General features: G+C 45.6%; 1 protein-coding gene across 1 annotated transcript in view; it reads right to left on the bottom strand.

Annotated features, from left to right (window-relative positions):
• Positions 1–13792: 13792 nt before the first annotated feature.
• Positions 13793–23337, bottom strand: part of LOC140428361 (plasmanylethanolamine desaturase 1-like) — a 33482-nt gene continuing 23937 nt past the window's right edge. The window contains exons 3-6 of the mRNA XM_072514742.1: positions 22099–22190; positions 20082–20226; positions 15760–15972; positions 13793–15006 (exon numbers count right to left, since the gene is read on the bottom strand). Coding sequence (XP_072370843.1) covers positions 14885–15006; positions 15760–15972; positions 20082–20226; positions 22099–22190 — 572 coding nt within the window. The 3' untranslated portion in view covers positions 13793–14884. The remainder of the gene's footprint in view (positions 15007–15759; positions 15973–20081; positions 20227–22098; positions 22191–23337) is intronic.

The raw sequence follows: 23337 nt of genomic DNA, 5'->3' as shown, positions 1-23337 counted from the left end.
TTGGAATGTTGCAGCCAGCGCGACTGTGGGTTACACATAATGGCCAACACCACTACTTCGAAACGCCCGAAGAGGCGTGGACCTTTATACTACCTGAAAAATTGGACTCTAATTGAGGGTTTGTATGGGAGGGGGGTGTTTGAGGGTTGAAGTACGATGATTGTTGTACATAGGGGGTCAACCACACGCAGGAAATGCTATATGGGCTGGGGGAGAGGGACAAGACCACGACAGGAGCTGCGCCATGGGGGGCGGGGCAGGCTTTGGAAAGCGCGGGGTTTTCTTTCCCGTGCGCGGCAAGAAAGGCGGGAAGGGGAACAAAGGAATGTACATTGATTGGGAGATTCCCACACGGGGGGGTCAAAGGGATGGCGGGGGAAGCCGGGGTCAGCAGGTGTCAGCTGACTTACGGGAGGGATATGGGGGGAGCAAAAAAGCTAGACGGGGATCTAGCGGGGGCGAAGGGGGGGGGGGGAAGAGGAGGGAGGGGGGAAAAGGGTTGCTGCTGCACTGGCCGAAAGAGAACGGGACACAGAAGAGGTGGCTGGGACGGGGGTCCCCCGGCTGGGGGACTGGAGAGTGAGGGAGACGCGGACAAGGGACTGGCCCAGAAAAGGAGATGGCTAGTCGGCGGGGGGGGGGGGGGGGGGGGGGGGGGGGGAGGGTGAGAGTCCCTCCAATCCGGCTGATAACGTGGAACGTGAGGGGCCTGAATGGGCTGGTGAAGCGGGCTCGAGTGTTCGCGCACTTGAAGGGCTGAAGGCAGACGTGGCAATGCTCCAAGAGACACACCTGAAGGTGGCGGACCAGGTCAGGTTAAGAAAGAGATGGGTAGGACAGGTATTTCACTCGGGATTGGACGCGAAAAATAGAGGGGTGGCAATATTGGTGGGAAAGCGGGTGTCATTTGAGGCCAAGGCTATTGTAGCGGATAATGGAGGGAGATATGTGATGGTGAGTGGTAGGTTGCAAGGGACATGGGTGGTGGTAAATGTATACGCCCCGAACTGGGATGATGCTGGATTTATGAAGCGCATGTTGGGGCGCATTCTGGACCTGGAGGTAGGAGGACTGATAATGGGAGGGGACTTCAATACGGTGCTGGACCCAGCACTGGACCGCTCCAGATCAAGGACGGGAAGGAGGCCGGCAGCGGCCAAGGTGCTCAGGGGTTTTATGGATCAGATGGGGGGGGGGGGGGGGGAGTGGACCCATGGAGGTTTGCAAGACCGCAGGCCAGGGAATTTTCTTTTTTCTCCCACGTACATAAGGCTTACTCCTGGATAGAGTTCTTTGTTCTGGGCAGGGCGCTCATCCCGAGAGTGGAGGGGACGGAGTATTCGGCCATAGCCGTTTCGGACCATGCCCCGCACTGGGTGGAACTGGAGCTGGGAGAGGAGAGGGGCCAACGCCCGCTGTGGCGGCTGGATGTGGGACTGCTGGCTGATGAGGTGGTGTGTGGGAAGGTGAGGGGGTGTATTGAAAGGTACTTGGAGGCCAACGACAACGGGGAGGTGCGAGTGGGGGTGGTATGGGAGGTGTTGAAGGCGGTGATCAGGGGAGAGCTGATCTCCATCAGGGCTCATAGGGAGAAGACAGAGGGAATGGAAAGGGAGAGGTTAGTGGGGGAGATCTTGCGCGTGGACAGGAGATACGCAGAGGCCCCAGAGGAAAGATTACTTGGGGAAAGGCGACGGCTCCAGACGGAGTTTGACCTGCTGACCACGGGCAAGGCGGAGGCACAGTGGAGGAAGGCGCAAGGGGCGACCTACGAGTACGGGGAAAAGGCTAGTCGGATGCTGGCGCACCAGCTCCGTAAGAGGATGGCAGCGAGGGAAATAGGGGGAATCAAAGATGGAAGGGGAGCCACGGTTCGAAGTGCAACGAAAATAAATAAGGTATTCAAGGCCTTCTATGAAGAGCTGTACAGATCCCAGCCCCCAGGGGGGGAAGGGGGGAATGAGGCGATTCCTGGACCAGCTGGGGTTCCCGAGGGTGGAGGAGCAGGAGGCGGTTGGTTTGGGGGCACCAATTGGGTTGGAGGAGTTGAGTAAGGGTTTGGGGAGCATGGAGGCGGGGAAGGCCCCGGGGCCGGACGGGTTCCCGGTGGAGTTCTATAGAAAATATGTGGACCTGCTGGCCCCGCTACTGGTGAGGACCTTCAACGAGGCAAGAGAGGAGGGAACCCTGCCCCAGACAATGTCGGAGGTGACAATCTCCTTGATTCTAAAGCGAGACAAGGATCCACTACAATGTGGATCGTACAGGCCGATTTCGCTCCTCAATGTGGTGCTAAGCTATTGGCGAAGGTACTGGCCACTAGGATTGAGGACTGTGTCCCGGGGGTGATTCACGAGGACCAAACGGGATTCGTAAAGGGCAGGCAGTTAAATACCAATGTGCGGCGGCTCTTAAACGTGATAATGATGACATCGGAGGAGGGAGAGACGGAGATAATGGCAGCTATGGACGCGGAAAAAGCCTTTGACCGAGTAGAGTGGGAGTACCTCTGGGAGGTATTGCGCAGGTTTGGGTTCGGGGGAGGGTTTATTAGATGGGTTAAGCTCCTTTACAGCGCCCCGGTGGCGAGTGTAGTGACGAACCGGCAGAGGTCGGAGTACTTTTGGCTGTACCGAGGGACGAGGCAGGGGTGCCCCCTGTCCCCCCCTGTTGTTTGCATTGGCGATCGAACCCTTGGCCATATCACTTAGGGAGTCTAAGAAATGGAGGGGGATAGTCCGCGGGGGAGAGGAGCATCGGGTATCGCTATATGCGGATGACCTGCTGCTATACGTGGCGGATCCAATGGAGGGGATGGTGGAGGTCATGCAGACTCTGAAGGAGTTTGGAGAGTTCTCGGGCTACAAGCTTAATGTAGAGAAGTGTGAGCTTTTTGTATTACAGGCAGGGGACCAAGAAAGAGGGATAGGTGACCTACCGCTGAGGAGGGCGGAGAGGAGTTTTCGGTATCTGGGGATCCAGATAGCCAGAAGTTGGGGAGCCCTACATAAACTGAATTTGACGAGGGTGGTGGAGCAAATGGAGGAGGATTTTAAAAGATGGGACATGCTCCCGCTCTCGCTGGCGGGTAGGGTGCAGTCGGTCAAAATGGTGGTCCTTCCGAGGTTTTTGTTTGTGTTTCAGTGCCTCCCCATCGTGATCACCAAGGGCTTTTTCAAGAGAGTAGGTAGGAGTATTATGGGGTTTGTGTGGGCAAATAAGACCCCGAGGGTTAGGAGAGGGTTCTTGGAATGCAACAGGGACCGAGGAGGGTTGGCTTTGCCAAACCTAGGGAGTTACTACTGGGCAACAAACGTGGCGATGATCCACAAGTGGGTCATGGAGGGAGAGGGGGCGGCATGGAAGAGGATGGAGATGGCGTCCTGTAAAGGAACGAGCCTGGGGGCGTTGGTAACGGCACCGCTGCCGCTCTCGCCGACAAAATACACCACAAGCCCGGTGGTGGCGGCAACACTAAGGATCTGGGGCCAGTGGAGAAGGCACAGGGGTGCAATGGGAGCATCGGTGTGGTCCCCGATCAGGGGTAACCACCGGTTTGTCCCGCGGAAGATGGACGGGGGGGTTCCAAAGCGGGCGGGGATAAGAAGAATGCGGGACCTGTTCATTGACGGGACATTTGCGAGCCTAGGGGCACTAGAGGAGAAGTTTGAGTTACCCCCAGGAAATGCATTTAGATATATGCAGGTGAGGGCTTTTGTGAGGCGACAGGTGAGGGAATTTCCGTTGCTCCCGGCACAAGAAGTTCAAGATAGGGTGATCTCGGGGGTATGGGGCGGGGAGGGCAAGGTGTCGGAAATATACCAAGAGATGAAAGAGGGGGAAGCCCTAGTAGAAGAATTGAAAGGTAAATGGGAGGAGCTGGGGGAGGAGATTGAGGAAGGGCTATGGGCTGATGCCCTGGGTAGGGTTAATACCTCCTCCTCGTGTGCCAGGGAGTAATATCCCAGGTGGTGAATGTCCGGGTCAAACCAAGCTGGGGACTAGCAATATTTGGAGTAGTGGATGAGCCGGGAGTGCAGGAGGCGAAAGAGGCCGGAATTCTGGCCTTTGCGTCCCTAGTAGCCCGGCGAAGGGTCTTGCTATTGTGGAAGGAGGCGAAGCCCCCTAGCCTGGAGGCCTGGATTAACGACATGGCGGGGTTCATAAAATTAGAGAGAATGAAGTTTGCTTTGAGAGGGTCTGCACAGGGATTTTACAGGCGGTGGCAACCGTTCCTAGAATATCTTGTGGAGGGTTAGAAGAAGGTCGGTCAGCAGCAGCAGCAACCCTGGGGGGCGGGGGGGGGGGACACGAGAGATTGTTTGAGGGGATGGACGAGCGGGAGATGGCATGGAGGGTGGGGAGAAACGGTACGTGCGGCCAAGAGCCAGTGTATAAAGCTATGTAAATATACCATCTTGCCATGTATATATCTTGCTCAGGGAGATTTTGCGTTATTTTGTTCCGGGGGAGGGGGGGGGCGGCGGTTAATTGTTTGTAAGGGGAAAAAATTGTGTTGTTAAAAAACCTTAATAAAAAATATTTTTTAAAAAAAGAATTCTTGCCTGAATTCGAAGGTAAGATCACAGACACGGAGATAACTTTTTTTTTTAATAAACAATTTTAATGAGGTATTTTTGGCATTACAAACAGCAACAGTATAAGAACAATGTACAAAGAACAATAGACACAGTGCAATTGCCAACTCCCATCCCGCCAAGAACCGCCTAATTGACCCCCTATTCTACTCTACCCTAACCCCCCCTCCTCCTCGCTGACGATTAATTCTCCGTGAAGAAGTCAATGAATGGTTGCCACGTCCGGGCAAACCCTAGCAATGATCCTCTCAAGGCGAACTTAATCTTTTCCAGGTCTCCGACTTCACGGGCTTTGAGTCCCTCCAAGCTAGCAGTATCCGTCTCCGGGCTACCAGGGAAGCAAAGGCCAGAACATCTGCCTCTTTCTCCTCCTGGACTCCCGTGTCTTCCGACACCCCAAAAATCGCCACCTCTGGACTCATTGCCACCCTTGTTTTCAATACTCTGGACATGACATCCGCAAATCCCTGCCAATATCCCCTAAGTTTTGGGCACGCCTGGAACATGTGAACATGGTTCGCTGGTTCTCCCGCATATTTTACACACCTGTCCTCCACCCCAAAGAATCTACTCATCCGGGCCTGTGTCATGTGGGCCCAGTGGACCACCTTGAATTGGATCAAGCTGAGTCTGGCGCATGTTGCGGTCGAATTGACTTTGCTCAACGCGTCCGCCCAGAAGCCATCCTCCATCTCACTACCATGCTCCTCCTCCCGCTTAAGCTCCTCGGTCTGCGTCTCCTCCGCTCCCATGAGTTCTTTTTAGATGTCCGAGATGCACCCCTCTCCCACCCATCCCCGAGACACTACCCTGTCCAGGATCCCCCTTAAGTGGCACCCCTCTCCCACCCATCCCCTAGACACTACCCTGTCCAGGATCCCCCTTAGTGGCAGGAGTGGGAAGGATGATACCTGCCTACGCAGAAAGTCCCGCACCTGTAAATATCTAAATTTGTTCCCCCTTGACTAACCAAAACTTCTCCTCCAGCACCGTCAAGCTAGGGAAGCTCCCCTCTAAAAACAAGTCCCCTATCTTCTCAGTTCCCACCCTTCGCCATACGCGGAACACCCCATCCAAGCTCCCCGGGGCAAACCGGTGATTGTCACATATTGGGGACCAGACCGATGCTCCCACTACTCCAGCGTACCTCCTCCACTGACCCCAGATCCTCAAGGCCGCCACCACTACGGGGCTGGTGGAGTATCTCGCCGGCGGGAACGGCAGAGGTGCCGTTATCAACGCCCCCAGACTGGTGCCCCTACATGAAGCTGCCTCCATCCGCTCCCAAACTGACCCCGCCCCCACCACCCACTTCCTTATCATGGCTATGTTAGCCACCCAGTAATAATTACTAAAATTTGGCAGGGCAAGCCCCTTCTCCCAGATTCCGCTCAAGCATCACCTTCTTCACTCGTGGGGACATACCTGCCCACACAAAGCCCAGGATGATTTTATTAACCCTCTTAAAAAAGGACCAAGGGATGAAAATTGGGAGACACTGATATACGAACAGAAATCGCAGTAGCACCGTCATTTTGACCGTCTACACTGTCCCAGCTAACGACAGCGGGAGCACATCCCATCTCCGGAACTTGTCCTTCATCTGTTCAACCAACCGGGACAAGTTCAACTTGTGTAACCAGCCCCAGTCACGCGCCACTTGTATCCCTAAGTACCTGAAATTGTCCCCTACTAACCTAAACGGTAACTCCCTCGGCCGACCCTCCCTACCCCTTGCCTGGACTACAAACATCTCATTCCTTGTCATATTCAGTTTATACCCCGAAAATGGGCCAAATCCCCCCCAAATCACCATAATTTCGCCCCTGGATCTGATACGTACAAGAGCAGGTCGTCCACGTACAGCGAGACTCTATGTTCCACCCCCCCAAACCCCACCCCACCGCACCTTCCAGCCCCTTGAAGCTCTCAGAACAATTGCCAGCGGCTCGAGAGCTAACACAAACAACAGTGGGGAGAGGGAGCAACCCTGTCTTGTCCCCCGGTACGGTCTAAAATAGTCCAAGGTCGTCCTATTCGTCCTTACACTAGCCTCCGGGGCCTGGTACAGCAGCCTGACCGTCGATAAAGCCCTTACCGATCCCAAATCGTCACAGCACCTCTCATAGATAGTCCCATTCCACCCGATCAAACCCCTTTTCCGCATCCATTGCCACAACTACCTCAAGCTCCCTACTCTCCGAGGGCATCAGGATCACATTGAGCAGCCTTCTTATATTGGCCACCAAATGCCTGCCCTTGACAAACCCGGTTTGATCCTCCATAATCACATCCAGTACTCAATCTTCAATCCTGGAGGCCATAATTTTGGCCATCAACTTGGCACAAGCAGAGAGATTGGCCTATATGACCCGAGTAGCTCCGGGTTCTTGTCCTGCTTCAATATCAACAAAATAGTGGCCTGTGACATCGTCGGGGGCAGCACCCCTCTGTCCCTCGCCTCATTGAAAACTTTGACCAGCAACGGCCCTAAAATCCCCAAGAACTTTTTATAGAACTGCACCGGGTACCCATCCAGCCCCGGGGCTTTACCCGACTGCATTGCCTTCAAGCCCTCGATTATTTTTTCGGCCCACATCGGGGCCCCCAGCCCATCCACAAGCTCCTTGCCCACCCTTGGGAAGGTCAGTCCGTCCAAAAAGCGTCTCATCCCCTCTGGCCCCGCGGGGGTTCCGCGAGACAGTCTGCTGTAAAAGTCCCTGAATGCCCCGTTTAACCCTGCCGAGTCCCCTACCAAATTCCCATCCCCATCCACCACCCTTTCTATTTCTCTGGCCGCCTCCCTCTTCCTAAGCTGCTGTGCAAGCATTCTGCTGGCCTTCTTCCCATGTTTGTAAAACGCGCCCCTCGCCTTTCTAAACTGCACCACTGCCTTGCCTGTGGACAACGCCCCGAGCTCAGCCTGCAGCCTCCGACGTTCCCTTAAGAGCTTCACCCGGAGTCACCGCATACCTCCTGTCTATCTGTAAGATCTCCTTAACCAGTCAGTCCGTTTCTGCCCTATCCGTCCTGTCCCTATCAGCTCGGATCGAAATCAGCTCCCGTCTCACCACCGCTGCCGAGACTTCCCCCGTGTCATTAACCAGCACGTAATTCTGCATGCACTTCCTTAGCCTCTCGCACACCGCCTTGTCCGCCAACAACCCCACCTCTAACCTCCATTGCGGGCGCTGGAAGCTCTCCTCCCTAACCTGCAGTTCCACCCAGTGTGGGGCATGATCCGAAATAGCGATGGCCTAATACCCCATGTCCACCACCCCTGCCAGTAAATCCCTGCTCAAAATGAAAAAGTCTATCCTGGAATAAACCTTGTGAACATGCGAATAAAAAGAAAACTCCTTCCCCGTCGGCTGCCTAAACCTCCATGGGTCGACCCCTGCTCCATGAACCCTATTAGTTCCTTTGCCATTGCTGGCACCCTCCCTGTTTTTGAATACGACCCGTCCAGGACGTCGATGACTGTATTAAAATCCCCTCCCATAACCAGCTTGTGCGAGTCCAGTTCAGGTATCTACCCCAGCAACCTCTTTATAAATTCCACATCAATCAATTTGGCACATACACATTAACCAAGACTACCTTCCTCCCCTCCAGCTTACCGCTAACCAAGGCATAACGGACCCCACCGTCCAACACCATACGACCTACCTGAAATTGCACCCGCTTGTTGATCAAAATCGCAACCTGGTGTCCCTCGCCTCCGGCGCCAAAAAGTCTCCCACCTATTGTTCCCTCACTCCCCCCACCCATCGAAACCACTTCCCTCATCAAACCGACCCCAAACAATCGCCCAATTAACATAAGAGACAACCCAAAAAGAAAAACACACAGAAAACCCCAATAGTGTAAATCAAAGTAACACAAAGTAGTGTTACTTTGTTACTAGTGTTACCACCAGCCACCCCCACCAAAACACTGAAAACCCACAGAAACGGAATAACTTTTACTTCCCCCTTCAACCAAACTCAAATACAGAAGAGAAACGACAATAGAAACATATGAAGATCACTCAAAAAGTTGCAACTTAAAACAAAAAGTTCTCAGTTCAACACCAGCCCTTTCCTCTTGGCCAAGTCCTTCGCATCTTCGGGCGATTCAAATTAATGGTGCTGGTCCTCGTGCGTAACCCAAAGACGCGCCAGGTATAACAGTCCAAATTTCACCTGCTTCTTGGAACAGGATTGCCTTAACTTGGTTAAAGCTTGCCCTCCTTTTGGCCACCTGCACGCTCAGATCCTGGTAAACACGCAAAATGCTGTTGTCCCATTTGCAGCTCCGCGTACGCTTGGCCCACTGGAGAACAGACTCCTTGTCTAGGGACCTGTGGAACCGGACCACCATCACCCTTGGGGGGGGGGGGGGGGGTCCTCTGTACGCCCTGTCCACCTCCAACGGTTGGGAAAAAGCCCCCTCCCCCAGAAGCTTCTGAAACATAGTCGCCACAAACGCTCCAGCATCAGCCCCCTCAGGGAGACCGACAATTCTTAAGTTCTGCCGGCGGGCCCTATTCTCCAGGTCTTCTCCAGCAGCCTTTTTTGCTGATCCTTCAGCATCCCCACCTCCAGCTCAACCACTGTTTGGTGCTCCTCCTGGTCCGCTAGCGCTTTCTCCAGCTTCGGAATCGTCCGATCCTGGGCATCCAGTCGATCGATCGATTCCTTTATCGGATCAAGACAGTCCCGTTTCTGTCTAGCAAAGCCCTCTTGAATGAGCTGCATCAACTCCGCCATTGATGGTTGGGCCGTCACAGCAGGGGTCCGAACATCAGTCATATTGTCTTCTGCTGCAACCTCCACCCAGCCCTTGCTCGTCTTATTTCTCTTTTCGATCCCTTGGGGTTCTTCTTTCCATACACCAATGTGTGGAACTAGTGCCAGATTGACTTCACCTTCAAAGCCAGCGCTCAAAAATGCAAAAAGGTCAGGGGGAAAGGTCCAAAAGTCCAGCCAGAGCGGGAGCCACCAAATGCGCGACTTACTCCCTCATAGCCGCCACCGGAAGTCCCACGGAGATAGGTTTTCGGTTTCTGGATATCTGACCTGCAATTATGTGACTCGAATTGATAGAGGAGGCCATGGGCAAAACTGAAACATTACAATTATAATCACACGAACACAGGTATGAATTATATCACACCAACACAGGTATGATGTGTAAAGCATCAGAGATGGTGGCCACAACACAAATTGGTCTGCAGTACAAATCTGCTTTTAAGATATTGTGGATTCAAACATTTGTTCTTGGAAACCTTCCAACTTAAATTAACTTTGGCTATCAAATACTTATAGAATTTATTCTATTTAGGTGCACAAAATAGTGCCCTAAAGTAGGTGTATTGGAATCCAATTCATAGTAAATAAAGTTATTTTTTAAGAACGACACATCCCTCCTCCTGTGAGTAAAGTCACTGGACACCGTTTGCATTTCATTGCAGACATTTTAATTTTTTCCAATTAAGTTTACTTCACAAATTATAAAATTACAGTAGATTTTCTCACAAGTGTCACATTTATAGTATACACTCTGAAGCTAATGGTGAGCATAATGCATATCAGGAGGAGCAGGTTCTACTAGCCTAAAAATATAGCTGTAGCAAATCCTTTTGGAGGTGGAAAAAAAAAATCAGAGCTCTCAACACATGTAATAAAGCTTCAGAATTTTGACATTGGTGCTGAATTAAAGTAAGCATAATCAGGGCCAGTGGAATGGTCCCAATAAATGACGAAGTACACAGCTTTTTCATGGCTAGCAGGGTCCTCAGCTTTGTTCCCAACTGTAATATTAAAAATGTTTTTAAAATCAAAACATGCCATGAAAATTCTTCTTCCAAATATAATAAAATCACAGACTCTGCATAGTAAATGCTGATTTGCCGTATACATTGCATTAGCTCATGTGCTCATTAGAAAAAAAAAAGGAAACCTAATCATTTCAATTTAAACAGTCAGTGAAATATACCTTGAATATCATGCCAGCTTTTATTCTAGCTTTGTGAAGTGTGCAAGTGTTACTTCTTTAAATATTTGTTCGATAACCTTTAACGTTGATTTACATACTGGTTCTGTATATTGCAGACCGTAAACAAGAGTCGTATTTAATTAATTTTATTTAAATATATTGCTGGTAACCATCATACTCACTAGAAAAATGAATAAAAAATTACAAATAATCAGGAAGAGTGAGAAGGGGAATTAGAATACAGTGATACAAGACATTCAAGTTTATCTATTAAGTTCTGCTAAAACTTGGGAAGATAAGCTAGCAAAACAAAACTGAAAGACTGCATTAAATGTTCTTTCAAAAACATAAAAGTTTAAATGTATGATAGCAGTGATAAATATTATACAAATTTTAAATCCCTCATCCACTGTTGGCCATATATTTAATTTAATAATAAAAATGACATGTTTGCTCACCAGAAAATGAGCAAATGTTCAACAATTTGTATAGCACGTTTTACATAGAAACACTACCAAGGCCCTTCAGAGCCAAGCCAAAGGAGGAGATAATATGGCTCACCAAACACTTGATCAAGGAGGTGGGTTGTAAGGAAGTTCGTAAAATGGGGGAGGGGAGCGGCAGGGGAAACGAGGTAGAGAAGTAGACGGGTTTAGGAAGGGACTTCCAAGCATGAGGTCTGGATAGCTGAAGCAGTCATCAATGGTGGGGCAAAAGTACTGAGGGCGGAATACATAAAAGGCACGAACCAGAGTTGTTGAGAAACATTTTAGACGAGAGAAGTTTAGACAAATTGGCACGGCTATGAAGGGATTTTAACAAGACATTAAGAATTTAAATTGGAAGATTGGGGGCCAACAACATGGTGATGGTAGATGAGCTGGGTCTGATGTACGATTAGATGCTCCCTGTAAGCTGCATGGCTTGCACAGACCAGGCTGAAAGTTACAATGCAGGCTGCGCACAAGTTAATGCACATCTGCAAAAATAAACTTAAGGAGCCACATAGTTAAACAAACTGCTCATGCACTCCAAGAAAAGAAAATAGAGGTTACGGTTGATAAGATGTGGGCAGGTGTCTTTTGGGCGAGTTGAAGTTTATGGCTTGAAGGATGGAACTCTGGCCTGGAAAGACTGGAATAGTAGAGTCTGGTGGTGACAAAGGCATCAGGGTTTTAGCAGTGGATAACTTGAGGCAGAGGTGACGTTGAAGATAAATATAGCTCTGATGGAATAAGACAGATTGATAGCAGTCTAATTCAATTTAAGGCAATAGCCAGGGCAGGAGACAAAGTTGATGAGGTGGTAACGGTACAGTATGCGTGTCAGGGACCAAAGGTGATGGTTCCAGAAGGTGTAGAGAGGGATAATACAACATTGCGACTTTTGTTTAACGCTGTTTTGTGTAGTGTGGCAGAATCGGATTGGGGATATTCAAACATGACATTGAAGGCAAGATAGGCATTGTTTTGCAAAGCAGCGGATGACCTATATAACGACTTTACTCCCTTTAATCTATTTTCTCTAGTGTCAATGGATAAGAGTAGTGAGTATTTTGTCTCCTCAGGGGAGAAATGCTAATGCCAGTTTTGAAAGAAGGAAACCATTTGCAATGTCAGCTGCATGCAGGCCAGAAAGGGAATTCGTGGACAGTAGTTTAGTGGAAGTGAAGCTGAATGTAAGGAATCCCTTGGGCAACAGGACTTCACAAAGAGTATGAAGGGGCTAGGAAAGAAAGAAAGATTCATGTTAATTGTTAGGGTAGAGAGGAATCAGAATGTGATTTTGGTTTGGAAGGAGAACGGAGCTGGTCGTGGAGGATTTTGGCAAACGGTTGGTGGTTGAGAAAATAACCTGGGCTTTCTTTGCTGTCCAGGACAACCCTGGGATAGAGGGAGATTATGACAAAGGAAATAAGGTCCATCAGTATTTAACAATCTAGTTAGATCTGGTGATGAATGGTACAACAGTGGTTTATTGGATATATGCCAATTGTATTCCTTGCGCTTGAGGGTGCAAAGATTAGGGCCATGGCATTGGTATCAACTAGAATGGAAAAGACCAAAAATTGTGCTGTGAACCAGGCACTTAAGTTGGATGCGAAGGTGTGATTGAGCAGAATAGTGAAAGGAGGACCAAATGGTGAGGCAGTTCAAATTTAGGAAGTGCATTGGTGTTCCTTTGCTCCAGGGATGATGACAAGTAGGAAGAGTTTAAGGGATGCGAGGTGAAGGATACAAATAAATGGTCAACGTTGGATTGTACTATGATCAATATCATAAGTGTTGCGAGGCCAGGCGAGGTGCAACTATATTGACAGGAGAATTTCTATGGAGGGTGATTTAGGGACCACAGGAGCTTGTGAATGTAAGAGAGGGAAGCCAAGTTGAAAATCACATGCATTGAGGAGGAGTCAAAAATGAGTGCTAAGGGAAGAAAGGTGGGAGAATCCATTGGTGATTAAACTGGGGAAGAGCAGTAGCCAATGAGGATTCTAAAAAGAGGCAAAATAAAATGGACTTCAGGTGAAAAATAAGAGGCCAAAGTGCAATTTGATAAAGGACTCACTGTCACATGCTAGGTGGGGCAATGATTGAGACTTTAGCTAGGGGTGGCGACTTTAGCACAATGGAAGTTTCAGTAAAAGGTAGAATTCCAGTACAGTACAATTATGCACAATATGGTCGTAGATGTCAAGGAATCAGTTGAGTGAATGGACATTATGGAAGAGAATGTGAGGTGTGATTGCTGGTCCACTGACAAGAGTCCAAAGTGATGATAGTGGATGAGATGGGAAGGACTACAAGGTTATTCCTTGATAGGAAGATAGAGTAAGGTGTGGTTGGGCAGCTGCTCATAAGGCCTTGATAGGCGTCTCAAACTTCAGTGTGCCAAGAGAGACACAGAAGGAAACTGTAAGCTGGAATTGTGACATGGTAGAAAAGCAAATAAACCAAAAGTAGAGAAATAAATGCTGACTTCAAGGGAAGGGAACAGGAGAGCAGGGCCTGAGGGGAGGCAAGGCAAGAAAGAAAAATAGAGACAGTAGGAACTGACTCAAGCCTGGAGTGCGAGTCAAAAACTATATGCAATAGATACAAATATGATAAATTGTATATTTTTAATTAAAAGAGCTGAGAATGTGGGATGTTCTAAAAACAAGAATTCCCTCACTGTGGTTGAAGTGAGTAAACCCAAGAACTTGATTATGCAAATTTGCTAGTTCTCAGACTGGAGATACTTTATTAGTTCAAATCATGGTAACATCGCTAATGAGGCAGGCTCCAAGTTGTCATTATTGTTGGACTTGGCTTTATTTACAGTAGTTACACAAGTATTTGAGTGGTATCAAAATATTCAGACAATTTTCCAGTAAAATGCAAATATTCCTTCATTCTAGAACCTGGATTCAAAAATAATTTACAAATATCACGAATGGCTTAATTTGCTATTTGGCAATTGTATTTGAAGCCATAAAACTACATGAAGTCATTTTGTCAACAGGTACTAAAAATCAAACAAAGTTAAATTTCTGATGATGTGCAAAGTATTTTATATTCCTAGATCTTATAAAGCGTTGGAACCCTGTGGCAAGGTGCTTTAAAACCTTAAAGCTTCCACAATAGTTCTAAATTGTAAAATACTGGACAGCAGAATGGAGACATTAGAAATATTGAGCCAATCCTCAATGAAAGTTAAATCCTACTTGTATTTTAAGCAGCTATGATAAAAAAGATCATAGGCCAAATTACTAACATTTGTAAAGTATGACTTTAAATTCAACAATAATAGTATGCAGCAGTTTTACATTTTAACTATATATATTATATATATATATATCTATATAATATATACACACATTCAAAATAATAAAGTTAAATATTTCTGGCAAACAAGTTATTTTAAGGCCTTTGTCAGTGTTATAATGGACAAAACAAGCAAGCACCATTTGGACATTGCAATTTTGTAGCAATTCCATCCCCAAGATGAAATTCCAGTATCCACAGCTATACAATTGTGTCCCTAGAACATATTTCCATTGACCTCTTGAAATGTCAAGTACAACACACATTGTGTTCATGTTACATTATGTGAATGTTAATTTGAAAAACAGGCATGGCTACATAAAATGGTCACTATTCAAATGCTTTAAAGTTCTTTCAAACATCTTCAGATTTCCAAGAGTCCTCATTTTTGGAGTTGAATGCGCTTCCAGCGTGCATCATTTTCAGACTGCATTCAGATATTTGGCTGGTGCAATTAGTTGGCAAAAAGTAGTTTTAAAAAGTCAAAACATTGGCAAAAGGTTACTTTGTTTTCTGAGTCCACTTGAAATCATCTACTCTGGGTTTATTTCCAGTTAATGCTTGGATGATACCCTCCAGCGTTTTCCAGAATCCTATTTTCTCCAGGGGATAGTTAAGCCAACCTTAAAAAATTAAAACATAAATATTAGTCCACTGAATTTTAAAAGGACCACCATAAATACCATATACAGTTAAGTGGCATCTTTAATTTAAAAAAAAAACTATTTTCCTTCAAATATGACATTTAGCTAGAGCCTGGATCATATACACTTAGCTTCAAACTGTATTTATTTCACATCTGGCTTCTTAGTAAAATACTAAAAAAGCTACAGATGTATTTTACATAATAATCTGCATTTTCCCTACACTTCAAACACTCCCAACACCATATGCAAGGTTTAAAGTTCTGTCAGGTAGCCCGTTTCCAGGCTTCAAGACGTGCCAATGTTGAGTACAGAAGGGGACCTAACACAAAAAAAATCACGGAGGCTTCATTAAGCACCCCGAAGTCAAGATATCGCCAATCACAGAAATGAACTCTTTTCCTGCTTTCCCAAGGCATGAAATAAATGCTTGTTTTTTTTTTGCACTAATGGTGCCTTGACTAATCCTACAAAATAAGAAGCAGAGGTCCTACCGGTGAATTTGGCTTTGCCATACCTTCGCAAATCTAAAAATGCTTTGACATTGCATTGACAGTCAAATCGCAATAGAATTTTAAAATTGAATTTGAGAAATCTAGCATTAATTATGCCAATGAATGATCACCCCAGTTTCCTTCCCTCCAAAAGTGGATTGTCAGATTACATCAGAAAGCCGATCTGAATTTTGGTTGTACAAAGTAATAATGAGGAAACTTTAAATAAATTGCTGACCTGTGGTAATACAGAAGTAGGTTTCATGTGGACATACGTGGTGAATACGATGATGTTTTCGGGGTAGAATAATATGCCAGTCCTGTAAAAAGCAGACCCATGATGGAAGTCCAAAATACGTATGAGACCATTTGTGAATCTGGTTGGTCAGTGTCACAAATAACCCAAGAGAAAAGACATAGCACTCCCAAGGATATATATCATTCATGGCCTCTGTAGAAGGAAACATTTCTTCATTAGCAGCATACAAGCTGAAAGACACTAGCTACCATTATTTTCAAGTACATATGCATACCACACCATTACTCAACATGAATTTTGATTTATAAGTCGGCATTTACTTTAAACAACCAGTTTAAAGATTACTGTAAATCAACATTAATCTGGTTCACCCTGGAGCTTTGGAACTACTTCCATAATAATATTATTAAACAGCCTCACCGGGCACAAAATACAGCTCTTGATCAAAAGCATACCAACGTTTGCATTTGGAAGAGCTACAATGAAAATGCAAAACAAGGTACAGCTAATATCATCAGTGCAAAACTTAACTGGAGAACTGCAAATGTCACCCTTTTTCAGGTTAATTAAGGAAAGCCGGCATGGATTTGTATAGGGATAATCATGTTTAACTGACTTTCTTGAGTGTTTTGATGAGAAAATCCAAGAAGATTGATGAGGGTGTACAGTTGATGTGGTGTACATGGACTTACAAAAAGCATTTGATAAACTGCTACACAACAGACATAACAACATGGATACAAAATTGGCTGACAAAATTGACTGAGTGACAAGAAACAAAGCAGTGGTGAACAGTTCTTTTTGGACTGAAGGAAGGTTGATAGTGGAGCTCCTCCGGGATTGGTGTCAGGACTTTATTATATATATATATATATTTAGAAAGTATGTGAAGGCATTAGAGTGAATTCAGCAAAGATTAACAAGAATGGTTCCAGAAATGACAAAGGAAGATTAAGAAGTTAGCCCATTGAGTTTGCTCTACCATTCAACAAAATCATGACTGATCTGATATAATACTCAACTCCACTTTCCCACCTTATCCCCAAAACCTTTGATTCCCTTACAGATCAAAACTCTGTCTCTCAACCTTGAAAGACTTCTATTCCATGAAGCTCACTGGTTTGCTCAGGCTGAACGCATGCTTGGTGTTTTGTTAGAGTGCAAGCTGAATTTCATCACTAAAGTTACTTTATTTTCCAACTTCTTGAACATTACCTACTCAAGTCACCACCCCACTCAAATACTTAGGTTACTGCAATGCTTCATTTACTGACATCTTCAACTCTCCTCACTATCAAAGAACAAACAAAGAACAAAGAAATGTACAGCACAGGAACAGGCCCTTCGGCCCTCCAAGCCAGTGCCGACCATACTGCCCGACTAAACTACAATCTTCTACACTTCCTGGGTCCGTATCCTTCTATTCCCATCCTATTCATATATTTGTCAAGATGCCCCTTAAATGTCCCTATCGTCCCTGCTTCCACTACCTCCTCCGGTAGTGAGTTCCAGGCACCCACTACCCTCTGCGTAAAAAACTTGCCTCGTACATCTACTCTAAACCTTGCCCCTCTCACCTTAAACCTATGCCCCCTAGTAATTGACCCCTCTACCCTGGGGAAAAGCCTCTGACTATCCACTCTGTCTATGCCCCTCATAATTTTGTATACCTCTATCAGGTCGCCCCTCAACCTCCTTCGTTCCAGTGAGAACAAACCGAGTTTATTCAATCGCTCCTCATAGCTTATGCCCTCCATACCAGGCAACATTCTGGTAAATCTCTTCTGCACCCTCTCTAAAGCCTCCACATCCTTCTGGTAGTGTGGCGACCAGAATTGAACACTATACTCCAAGTGTGGCCTAACTAAGGTTCTAAGCATCCCAGACGAAGATATTCCCACCTACAAATTCCGTCGCAGTCCTCCTCCACCTATGTCTCTATCTCCACTCTCATGAAACGGGTTTTCTACCTTGTTGCTGCAAGACCAGCTTTCCATCACATCACTCCATCCAAATTCTAAGTCACATTCTAGCCACCGCGAGAAATATATTTTAGTTGCATAAAAGTGTTCAAACTAAAAACTTAATTGATTTTGATTCAAATACAAATTTAATGCCTATAAAACCAAACATATTTCACAGCTTCAGAACAGTTCTTGGTCGTAGAAAATATACATTTAATAACCAAATCTTAAATGTTGCTAGGTTTTCCTTTTTAAAAAGCAAATTTCTCTTGAATCGCCAAAAGATTATCCCAATAAACTCGGAAGTGACTTTACTCGTTATTTCATTAATGCACCACAAAGATTCACTTTGCCTTGAAACTCCAATAACCCTGTAGGTGGTGCTCTTCAGCAATTTCTCCTCTTGTGAAATGAGAGAGGTAGAAGAGAATCTTCAAAATGACATCCATTATAATTAAATTGAACATTTAATTAAATGGGATGATATCTAAAGTTGATTAAACATGTCCCAAACATTGCATTTCAAAAACTAGCAAGGAACTGCAATCATAATGGATGCTCTCAATGCTGTGCAATGGGGGCAAGCAGTTTGACATTTGTATTTTAGGGAATGAAGGGGCACTGCTTACTGGCCTCCAACTCACCAAGAACATTGGGTTGAGTTCAAATGAGACAGTAGTTCTTTATAATCCAATTAAAAGAAAAGATAGTAGAGTAAGTCACTTTAAAATGATGTTTTGGGAGAAAATGTAGAATGCAGTTTCCTGTTCAGAAACCGGAAAACAACATTTTAATGAAAAAGGAATGGAGAAATTAGAAAAAGGCTACAAGCAAATGAAAAACCTGCTTTACAGGTAGGACGTTTACCAGATTTCTATAAAAAAGCTATTAAATCTTTCATCTGAGAAGCACACAGGCACTAATGACTTCATAATCAATAGTCAATCTTAATTATATTTGTACATCACAAGTAAAGTGCGCATGAAAAGTGTTGCATGTACAGATACTTTGACATTTACCCTGGAGATTGCAAATAGTTACGTAAAAAGCCATTACAATAGCTTGCACTGTCACGTTTGGATAGAAGATAGAATAGATAGAATTTACAGTGTAGGAGGCCATTCGGCCCTTCGAGTCTGCATCAGCTCTTGGAAAGAGCACCCTACTTAATCCATTACCTCCAACCTAACCTTTTTGGACACTTGAGGGCAACTTAGCATGGCCAATCCACCTACCTGCCCATCTTTGGACTATGGGAGGAAACCGGAGCACCCGGAGGAAACCCACGCAGACAGGGGGAGAAAGTGCAAGCTCTGCAGTGTCACCCAAGGCTGGAATTGAACCCGGATCCCTGGAGCTGTGAGGCAGCAGTGCTAACCACTGTACCACCATGCCATCCATGTTCATTCCCACACCACACCGTATGGATTACATTCAAATGTTGTCCTCCAAGTTAAATAATGTATGCCAACCTGATGCAGTTCACCCCCAATTTGTTTAATTTGCAGATGGCAGGAGAACGCAGACTCCTGTGAGTGACATTGCTTGAAGAGTTAGAGGTAACAAAGCACTCCATTTGTTCATTCTTCATCCACCTGCTAAATCTTTTTGTAAGCATTTACACATTTTCTTCTGCCTTAAAGGCAGCATGGTAGCACAGTGGTTAGCACAGTTGCTTCACAGCTCCAGGATCCCACGGTCGATTCCTGGCTTGGATCACTGTCTGTGCAGAGTCTGCACGTTCTCTCCGTGACTGCCGGGGTTTTCTCCGGGTGCTCCGGTTTCCTCCCACAGTCCAAAGATGTGCAGGTTAGGTGGAGTGGCCATGATAAATTGCCTACTGTGTCCAAAAAAAAAAAAAAAGGTTACGTGGGGTACGGTGGAGGTGTGGGCTGAATTAGGGCGCTCTTTCCAAGAGCCGGTGCAGACTCGACGGGTCAGACTCAACGGGTCAAATGGTTTCCTTCTGCACTGTAAATTTTATGATTCTTACTAATGGTAGATCTATACATCTTACAAAAGTTGGCTTCACACTGCAGTTTCCACCCCCATTGTTGGTCTGTAGCAATCACGATTTTGAACATGTCATGGCCTGGGTTGACTCCAGCTGGAGTGTATGAGACTAGAATCAATGCGTCGTACAAATATTCCCTTCTGGTGCAAACATCTGCACTCCTCAGTGGCGGGTCAAACATCTTTATTTAGTTGTGAATGGCTCATCTGCTCCCTTACCCAGTTGGGGAGCCTTTAAAACAATAAACTAATCCTGATTAAACCCACACCAATTCTTTTCACCGGTCATACTGCACTTGTAATCAATGCTTCGGATCAACATACCTGGGGATACAGAAATAAATGTGTATGCCATGTTAGCCAGAGGAATCACAGTGAGCATACAGTTATCGCCATTTGTTTCTATGAAGTCATGCCTCGTTATAGCAGTGGGGTCAATATGATGTTCTCGGAATGGCCTAATGAAAGCCTGGAAGAGAGGGAAACATAATTACAGGAAAAAAAAGTGCCAGCAGCTTATGAACATTTTTGGCACGAAAAGTGCACCTATAATCACAAGATAATATCTCCATTTTAACAGTGCTCAATTTCAATATTGCAATAAAATATGTGCACACAGCGCATAAAGATCTAGAACTGTATTCCAATCAGCGCTTCGCTTTCATCTGATAAATCAGACAGCAACTTCCAGAGTACACACTGCAGTGGTTCAAGGAGCAGCTCACCAACACCATCTCATGGGCAATTAGGGATGAGTGACCAATGCTGGCCAGGTCAGTAACGTTTACATTCCACAAACAAAAAAAATGTTCCAGGGTGCACAGAATCCCCAAGTGCAAGAGGCCGCCATTTGGCCCAGAGAGTCTACATCGACCCTCTGAAAGAGAACTCTACCCAGATATTTGTATGCATCTGTTACGATTGACAATTTATCTGCAAATTCAATAGCTAACAAAATCCAGTTTTTTCAACATCTATAAATGTGCATCAAATGTGGATCAATTTGAATATCAATACAATCTAGCATTAGCACTCATAGGCTAAGCCTATCATTTTTGCCAAAATCACAGTTAGCTTATCATCCAGATTCATAATTTCTAATTGATTAGAAAGACGATTTTTCGAAGGCGGAAGAAGTAGAAAAAGATGAGTGTGGTGCATGTGTCCAACCAGCTGCTTTTCAGACATGTGGAAGGAGCCAAAGATTCTTAAAGTGGACCAAAAAGATAGACTGCAAGCTATTTCCATCAACTACCAGAAACAACTGGTGGAGGTTACTGCTGCAGACTGTAAGCTACCACCCTTCATGCAAGAAGAGAACATTATATCGAAGCAGTGTAGCCAGCTAATAGTGACCACACCAGTGCAAGGAAGTTTTTTTTTATTTTTTATTTTTTTTATAAAGGCATGCAGACAATATACCCATAACCATACTGACAAGTAGTTGGTGATCGAGACTGGCACCATGGTAAAAACACTACTTTAATAGTATCCTTAATGTCATAGACCGATGCACTTCACTGCAGATAAAAATAAAACTAGCCATTGTTGATTCAGGAGGGAAATAAAGTAGACAGATTTTAAGATGAAAGTTTAGCTGGTAATTTAAAAAAACCCTGGGAAGGAGCAGATGCACAAAAGCTCAGATTTAGAGGCCTGTTAAACATTGGCTGGGATATAGGACTGGAGAAAGTTAAAGGTACAGCTGGTCTGAGGCCATGCACCATTTGTAATACTGGGGAAAAAGAGAGCGTCAAGGTCAGTGAGACGGGTGATGAGTGAAACAGCCAGGACAAAGTTGTTGTTGGAGTTTTGGATACGTAGACTACTTAAAAACAGTTTAGGAAGCTGAAAGAGTTATTTTAAAAAGAAGTCCAAGAAAAATAAAGGTAAGAATCATTAACAGAGGTAATCGGATAGCTACAAAGAAGACAAGACGTTGCAGAACTTATTGTTTTGACAACATATAAAGTCTGAAGGCAAATTCACTGATTAGAACACTGAACTGCACGCTATCATGCTCAGCCTGAGTGAGCAGCTGAGAAGGGGAGAGAGTCGGAAACAAGGGTAAAGAGTCTTGAGCAAAATCCAAATGCAGTTTCAGTTTTCCATTTCACCATGACCAGTTCAATTAGGCTTTCCATTTACTACCATCACACATGACCCAGATATGAGGAGCTTATGGACTGTCACCAAGATTGACACCATCCCATTAAGCAAGCTAGAAACACCAATCTAAGCATATGGCATTCAAGTCTGAATAACAAATTTAATATTATGACATATACTAATGAGAAATTCCAGCATACGAGGAAAGCCTGAGGTATACAGTATTACGTACCTTGCCAAGTATGGGCAGGTCAACAGAACCCCATGTGTCCGCTCCCCAATGGACTAATCCAGAAGCAAAATCAGCAGTAATCATACCTCCAACTAGATTAAAATAAAAACAATTAGAACATATACTGCCTTTATGACTTGGACATTCAGAACATATACAAGACTATATAAGATGTGTACACACACATTAAATGGCAAACAAAATCAATCCCAAAGCTGTCTATTACATTAGCTACCAAATTTACAGCAATGATTAGTGGGCAGTGATTTGTGGGTAGCACGGTAGCATAGTGGTTAGCACAGTTGCTTCACAGCTCCAGGGTCCCAAGTTTGATTCCTGGCTTGGGTCACTGCCTGTGTGGAGTCTGCACATTCACCCCATGTGAGAGTGGGTTTCCTCCGGGTGCTCCGGTTTCCTCCCACAGTCCAAAGATGTGCGGGTTAGGTGGATTGGCTCTGCTAAATTGCCCTTGTGTCCAAAAAGGTTAATTGTGGTTACTGGGTCAAGGGGATGGGGTGGAGGTGTGTGCTTGAGTGGGGTGCTCTTTCCAAGGGCCGGTGCAGACTCAATGGGCCGAATGGCCTCCTTCGGCACTGTAATTTTTAAGATTAATTTAGTTTAATAACTTGCATTTATATAACACCTGTAATGTAGAAAAATATTCCAAAAACAATCCTGAAGGTGCTTAACAAAAGTAGATTCCGAAACAAAGGGTAGATTCTGAAACAAAGGCGATACTCGGAGGGATGAGAAAAGCTTGATTAAAGATTAGGACATATTTCAGGGAGGGTCCTAAAACTGAGAAGGGTGAAGGTATTTGGGCGAAGGAAGTCAGGTATGTACACACCAGCACAAGTTGAAAACAAAAGTGCAGAGTCCTCAGGACTCGGCATGGCTGCAGAGGGTTAATGGCATAAAAGGAAGGCAATCCCACAAAAGGATTTAAGCACAAGAATAGGAGAGGTGTTGTTCCAGAGGTCTATACCAGCTGTTCCCAAACCTTGGGTCACAACTCCATTTCAGGTCCCAGAAGAGGATAGGAGTCATGAGCCCCGAGGCCAGTAACTGTCCCTTTGCTGCAATGCATTGCTTCCATTACTATGCGGGGTACTCAAGGGCTTCGGCAAATATCAGAGTCGCAGCGAGGAGGGCAGGCAGCACACATCTCCTGTATGCTTCACCCGATGCCGGTGTCTGTGTATTTCCATTTTGTACTTTGTGTTGCCCTATTATGTATTT

This window comes from Scyliorhinus torazame, chromosome 8, assembly GCF_047496885.1.
Source record: "Scyliorhinus torazame isolate Kashiwa2021f chromosome 8, sScyTor2.1, whole genome shotgun sequence".
Lineage (NCBI taxonomy): Eukaryota > Metazoa > Chordata > Chondrichthyes > Carcharhiniformes > Scyliorhinidae > Scyliorhinus > Scyliorhinus torazame.
Note: the sequence above shows the minus strand (reverse complement) of the source record. Positions and strands in the feature narration are given on the sequence as shown.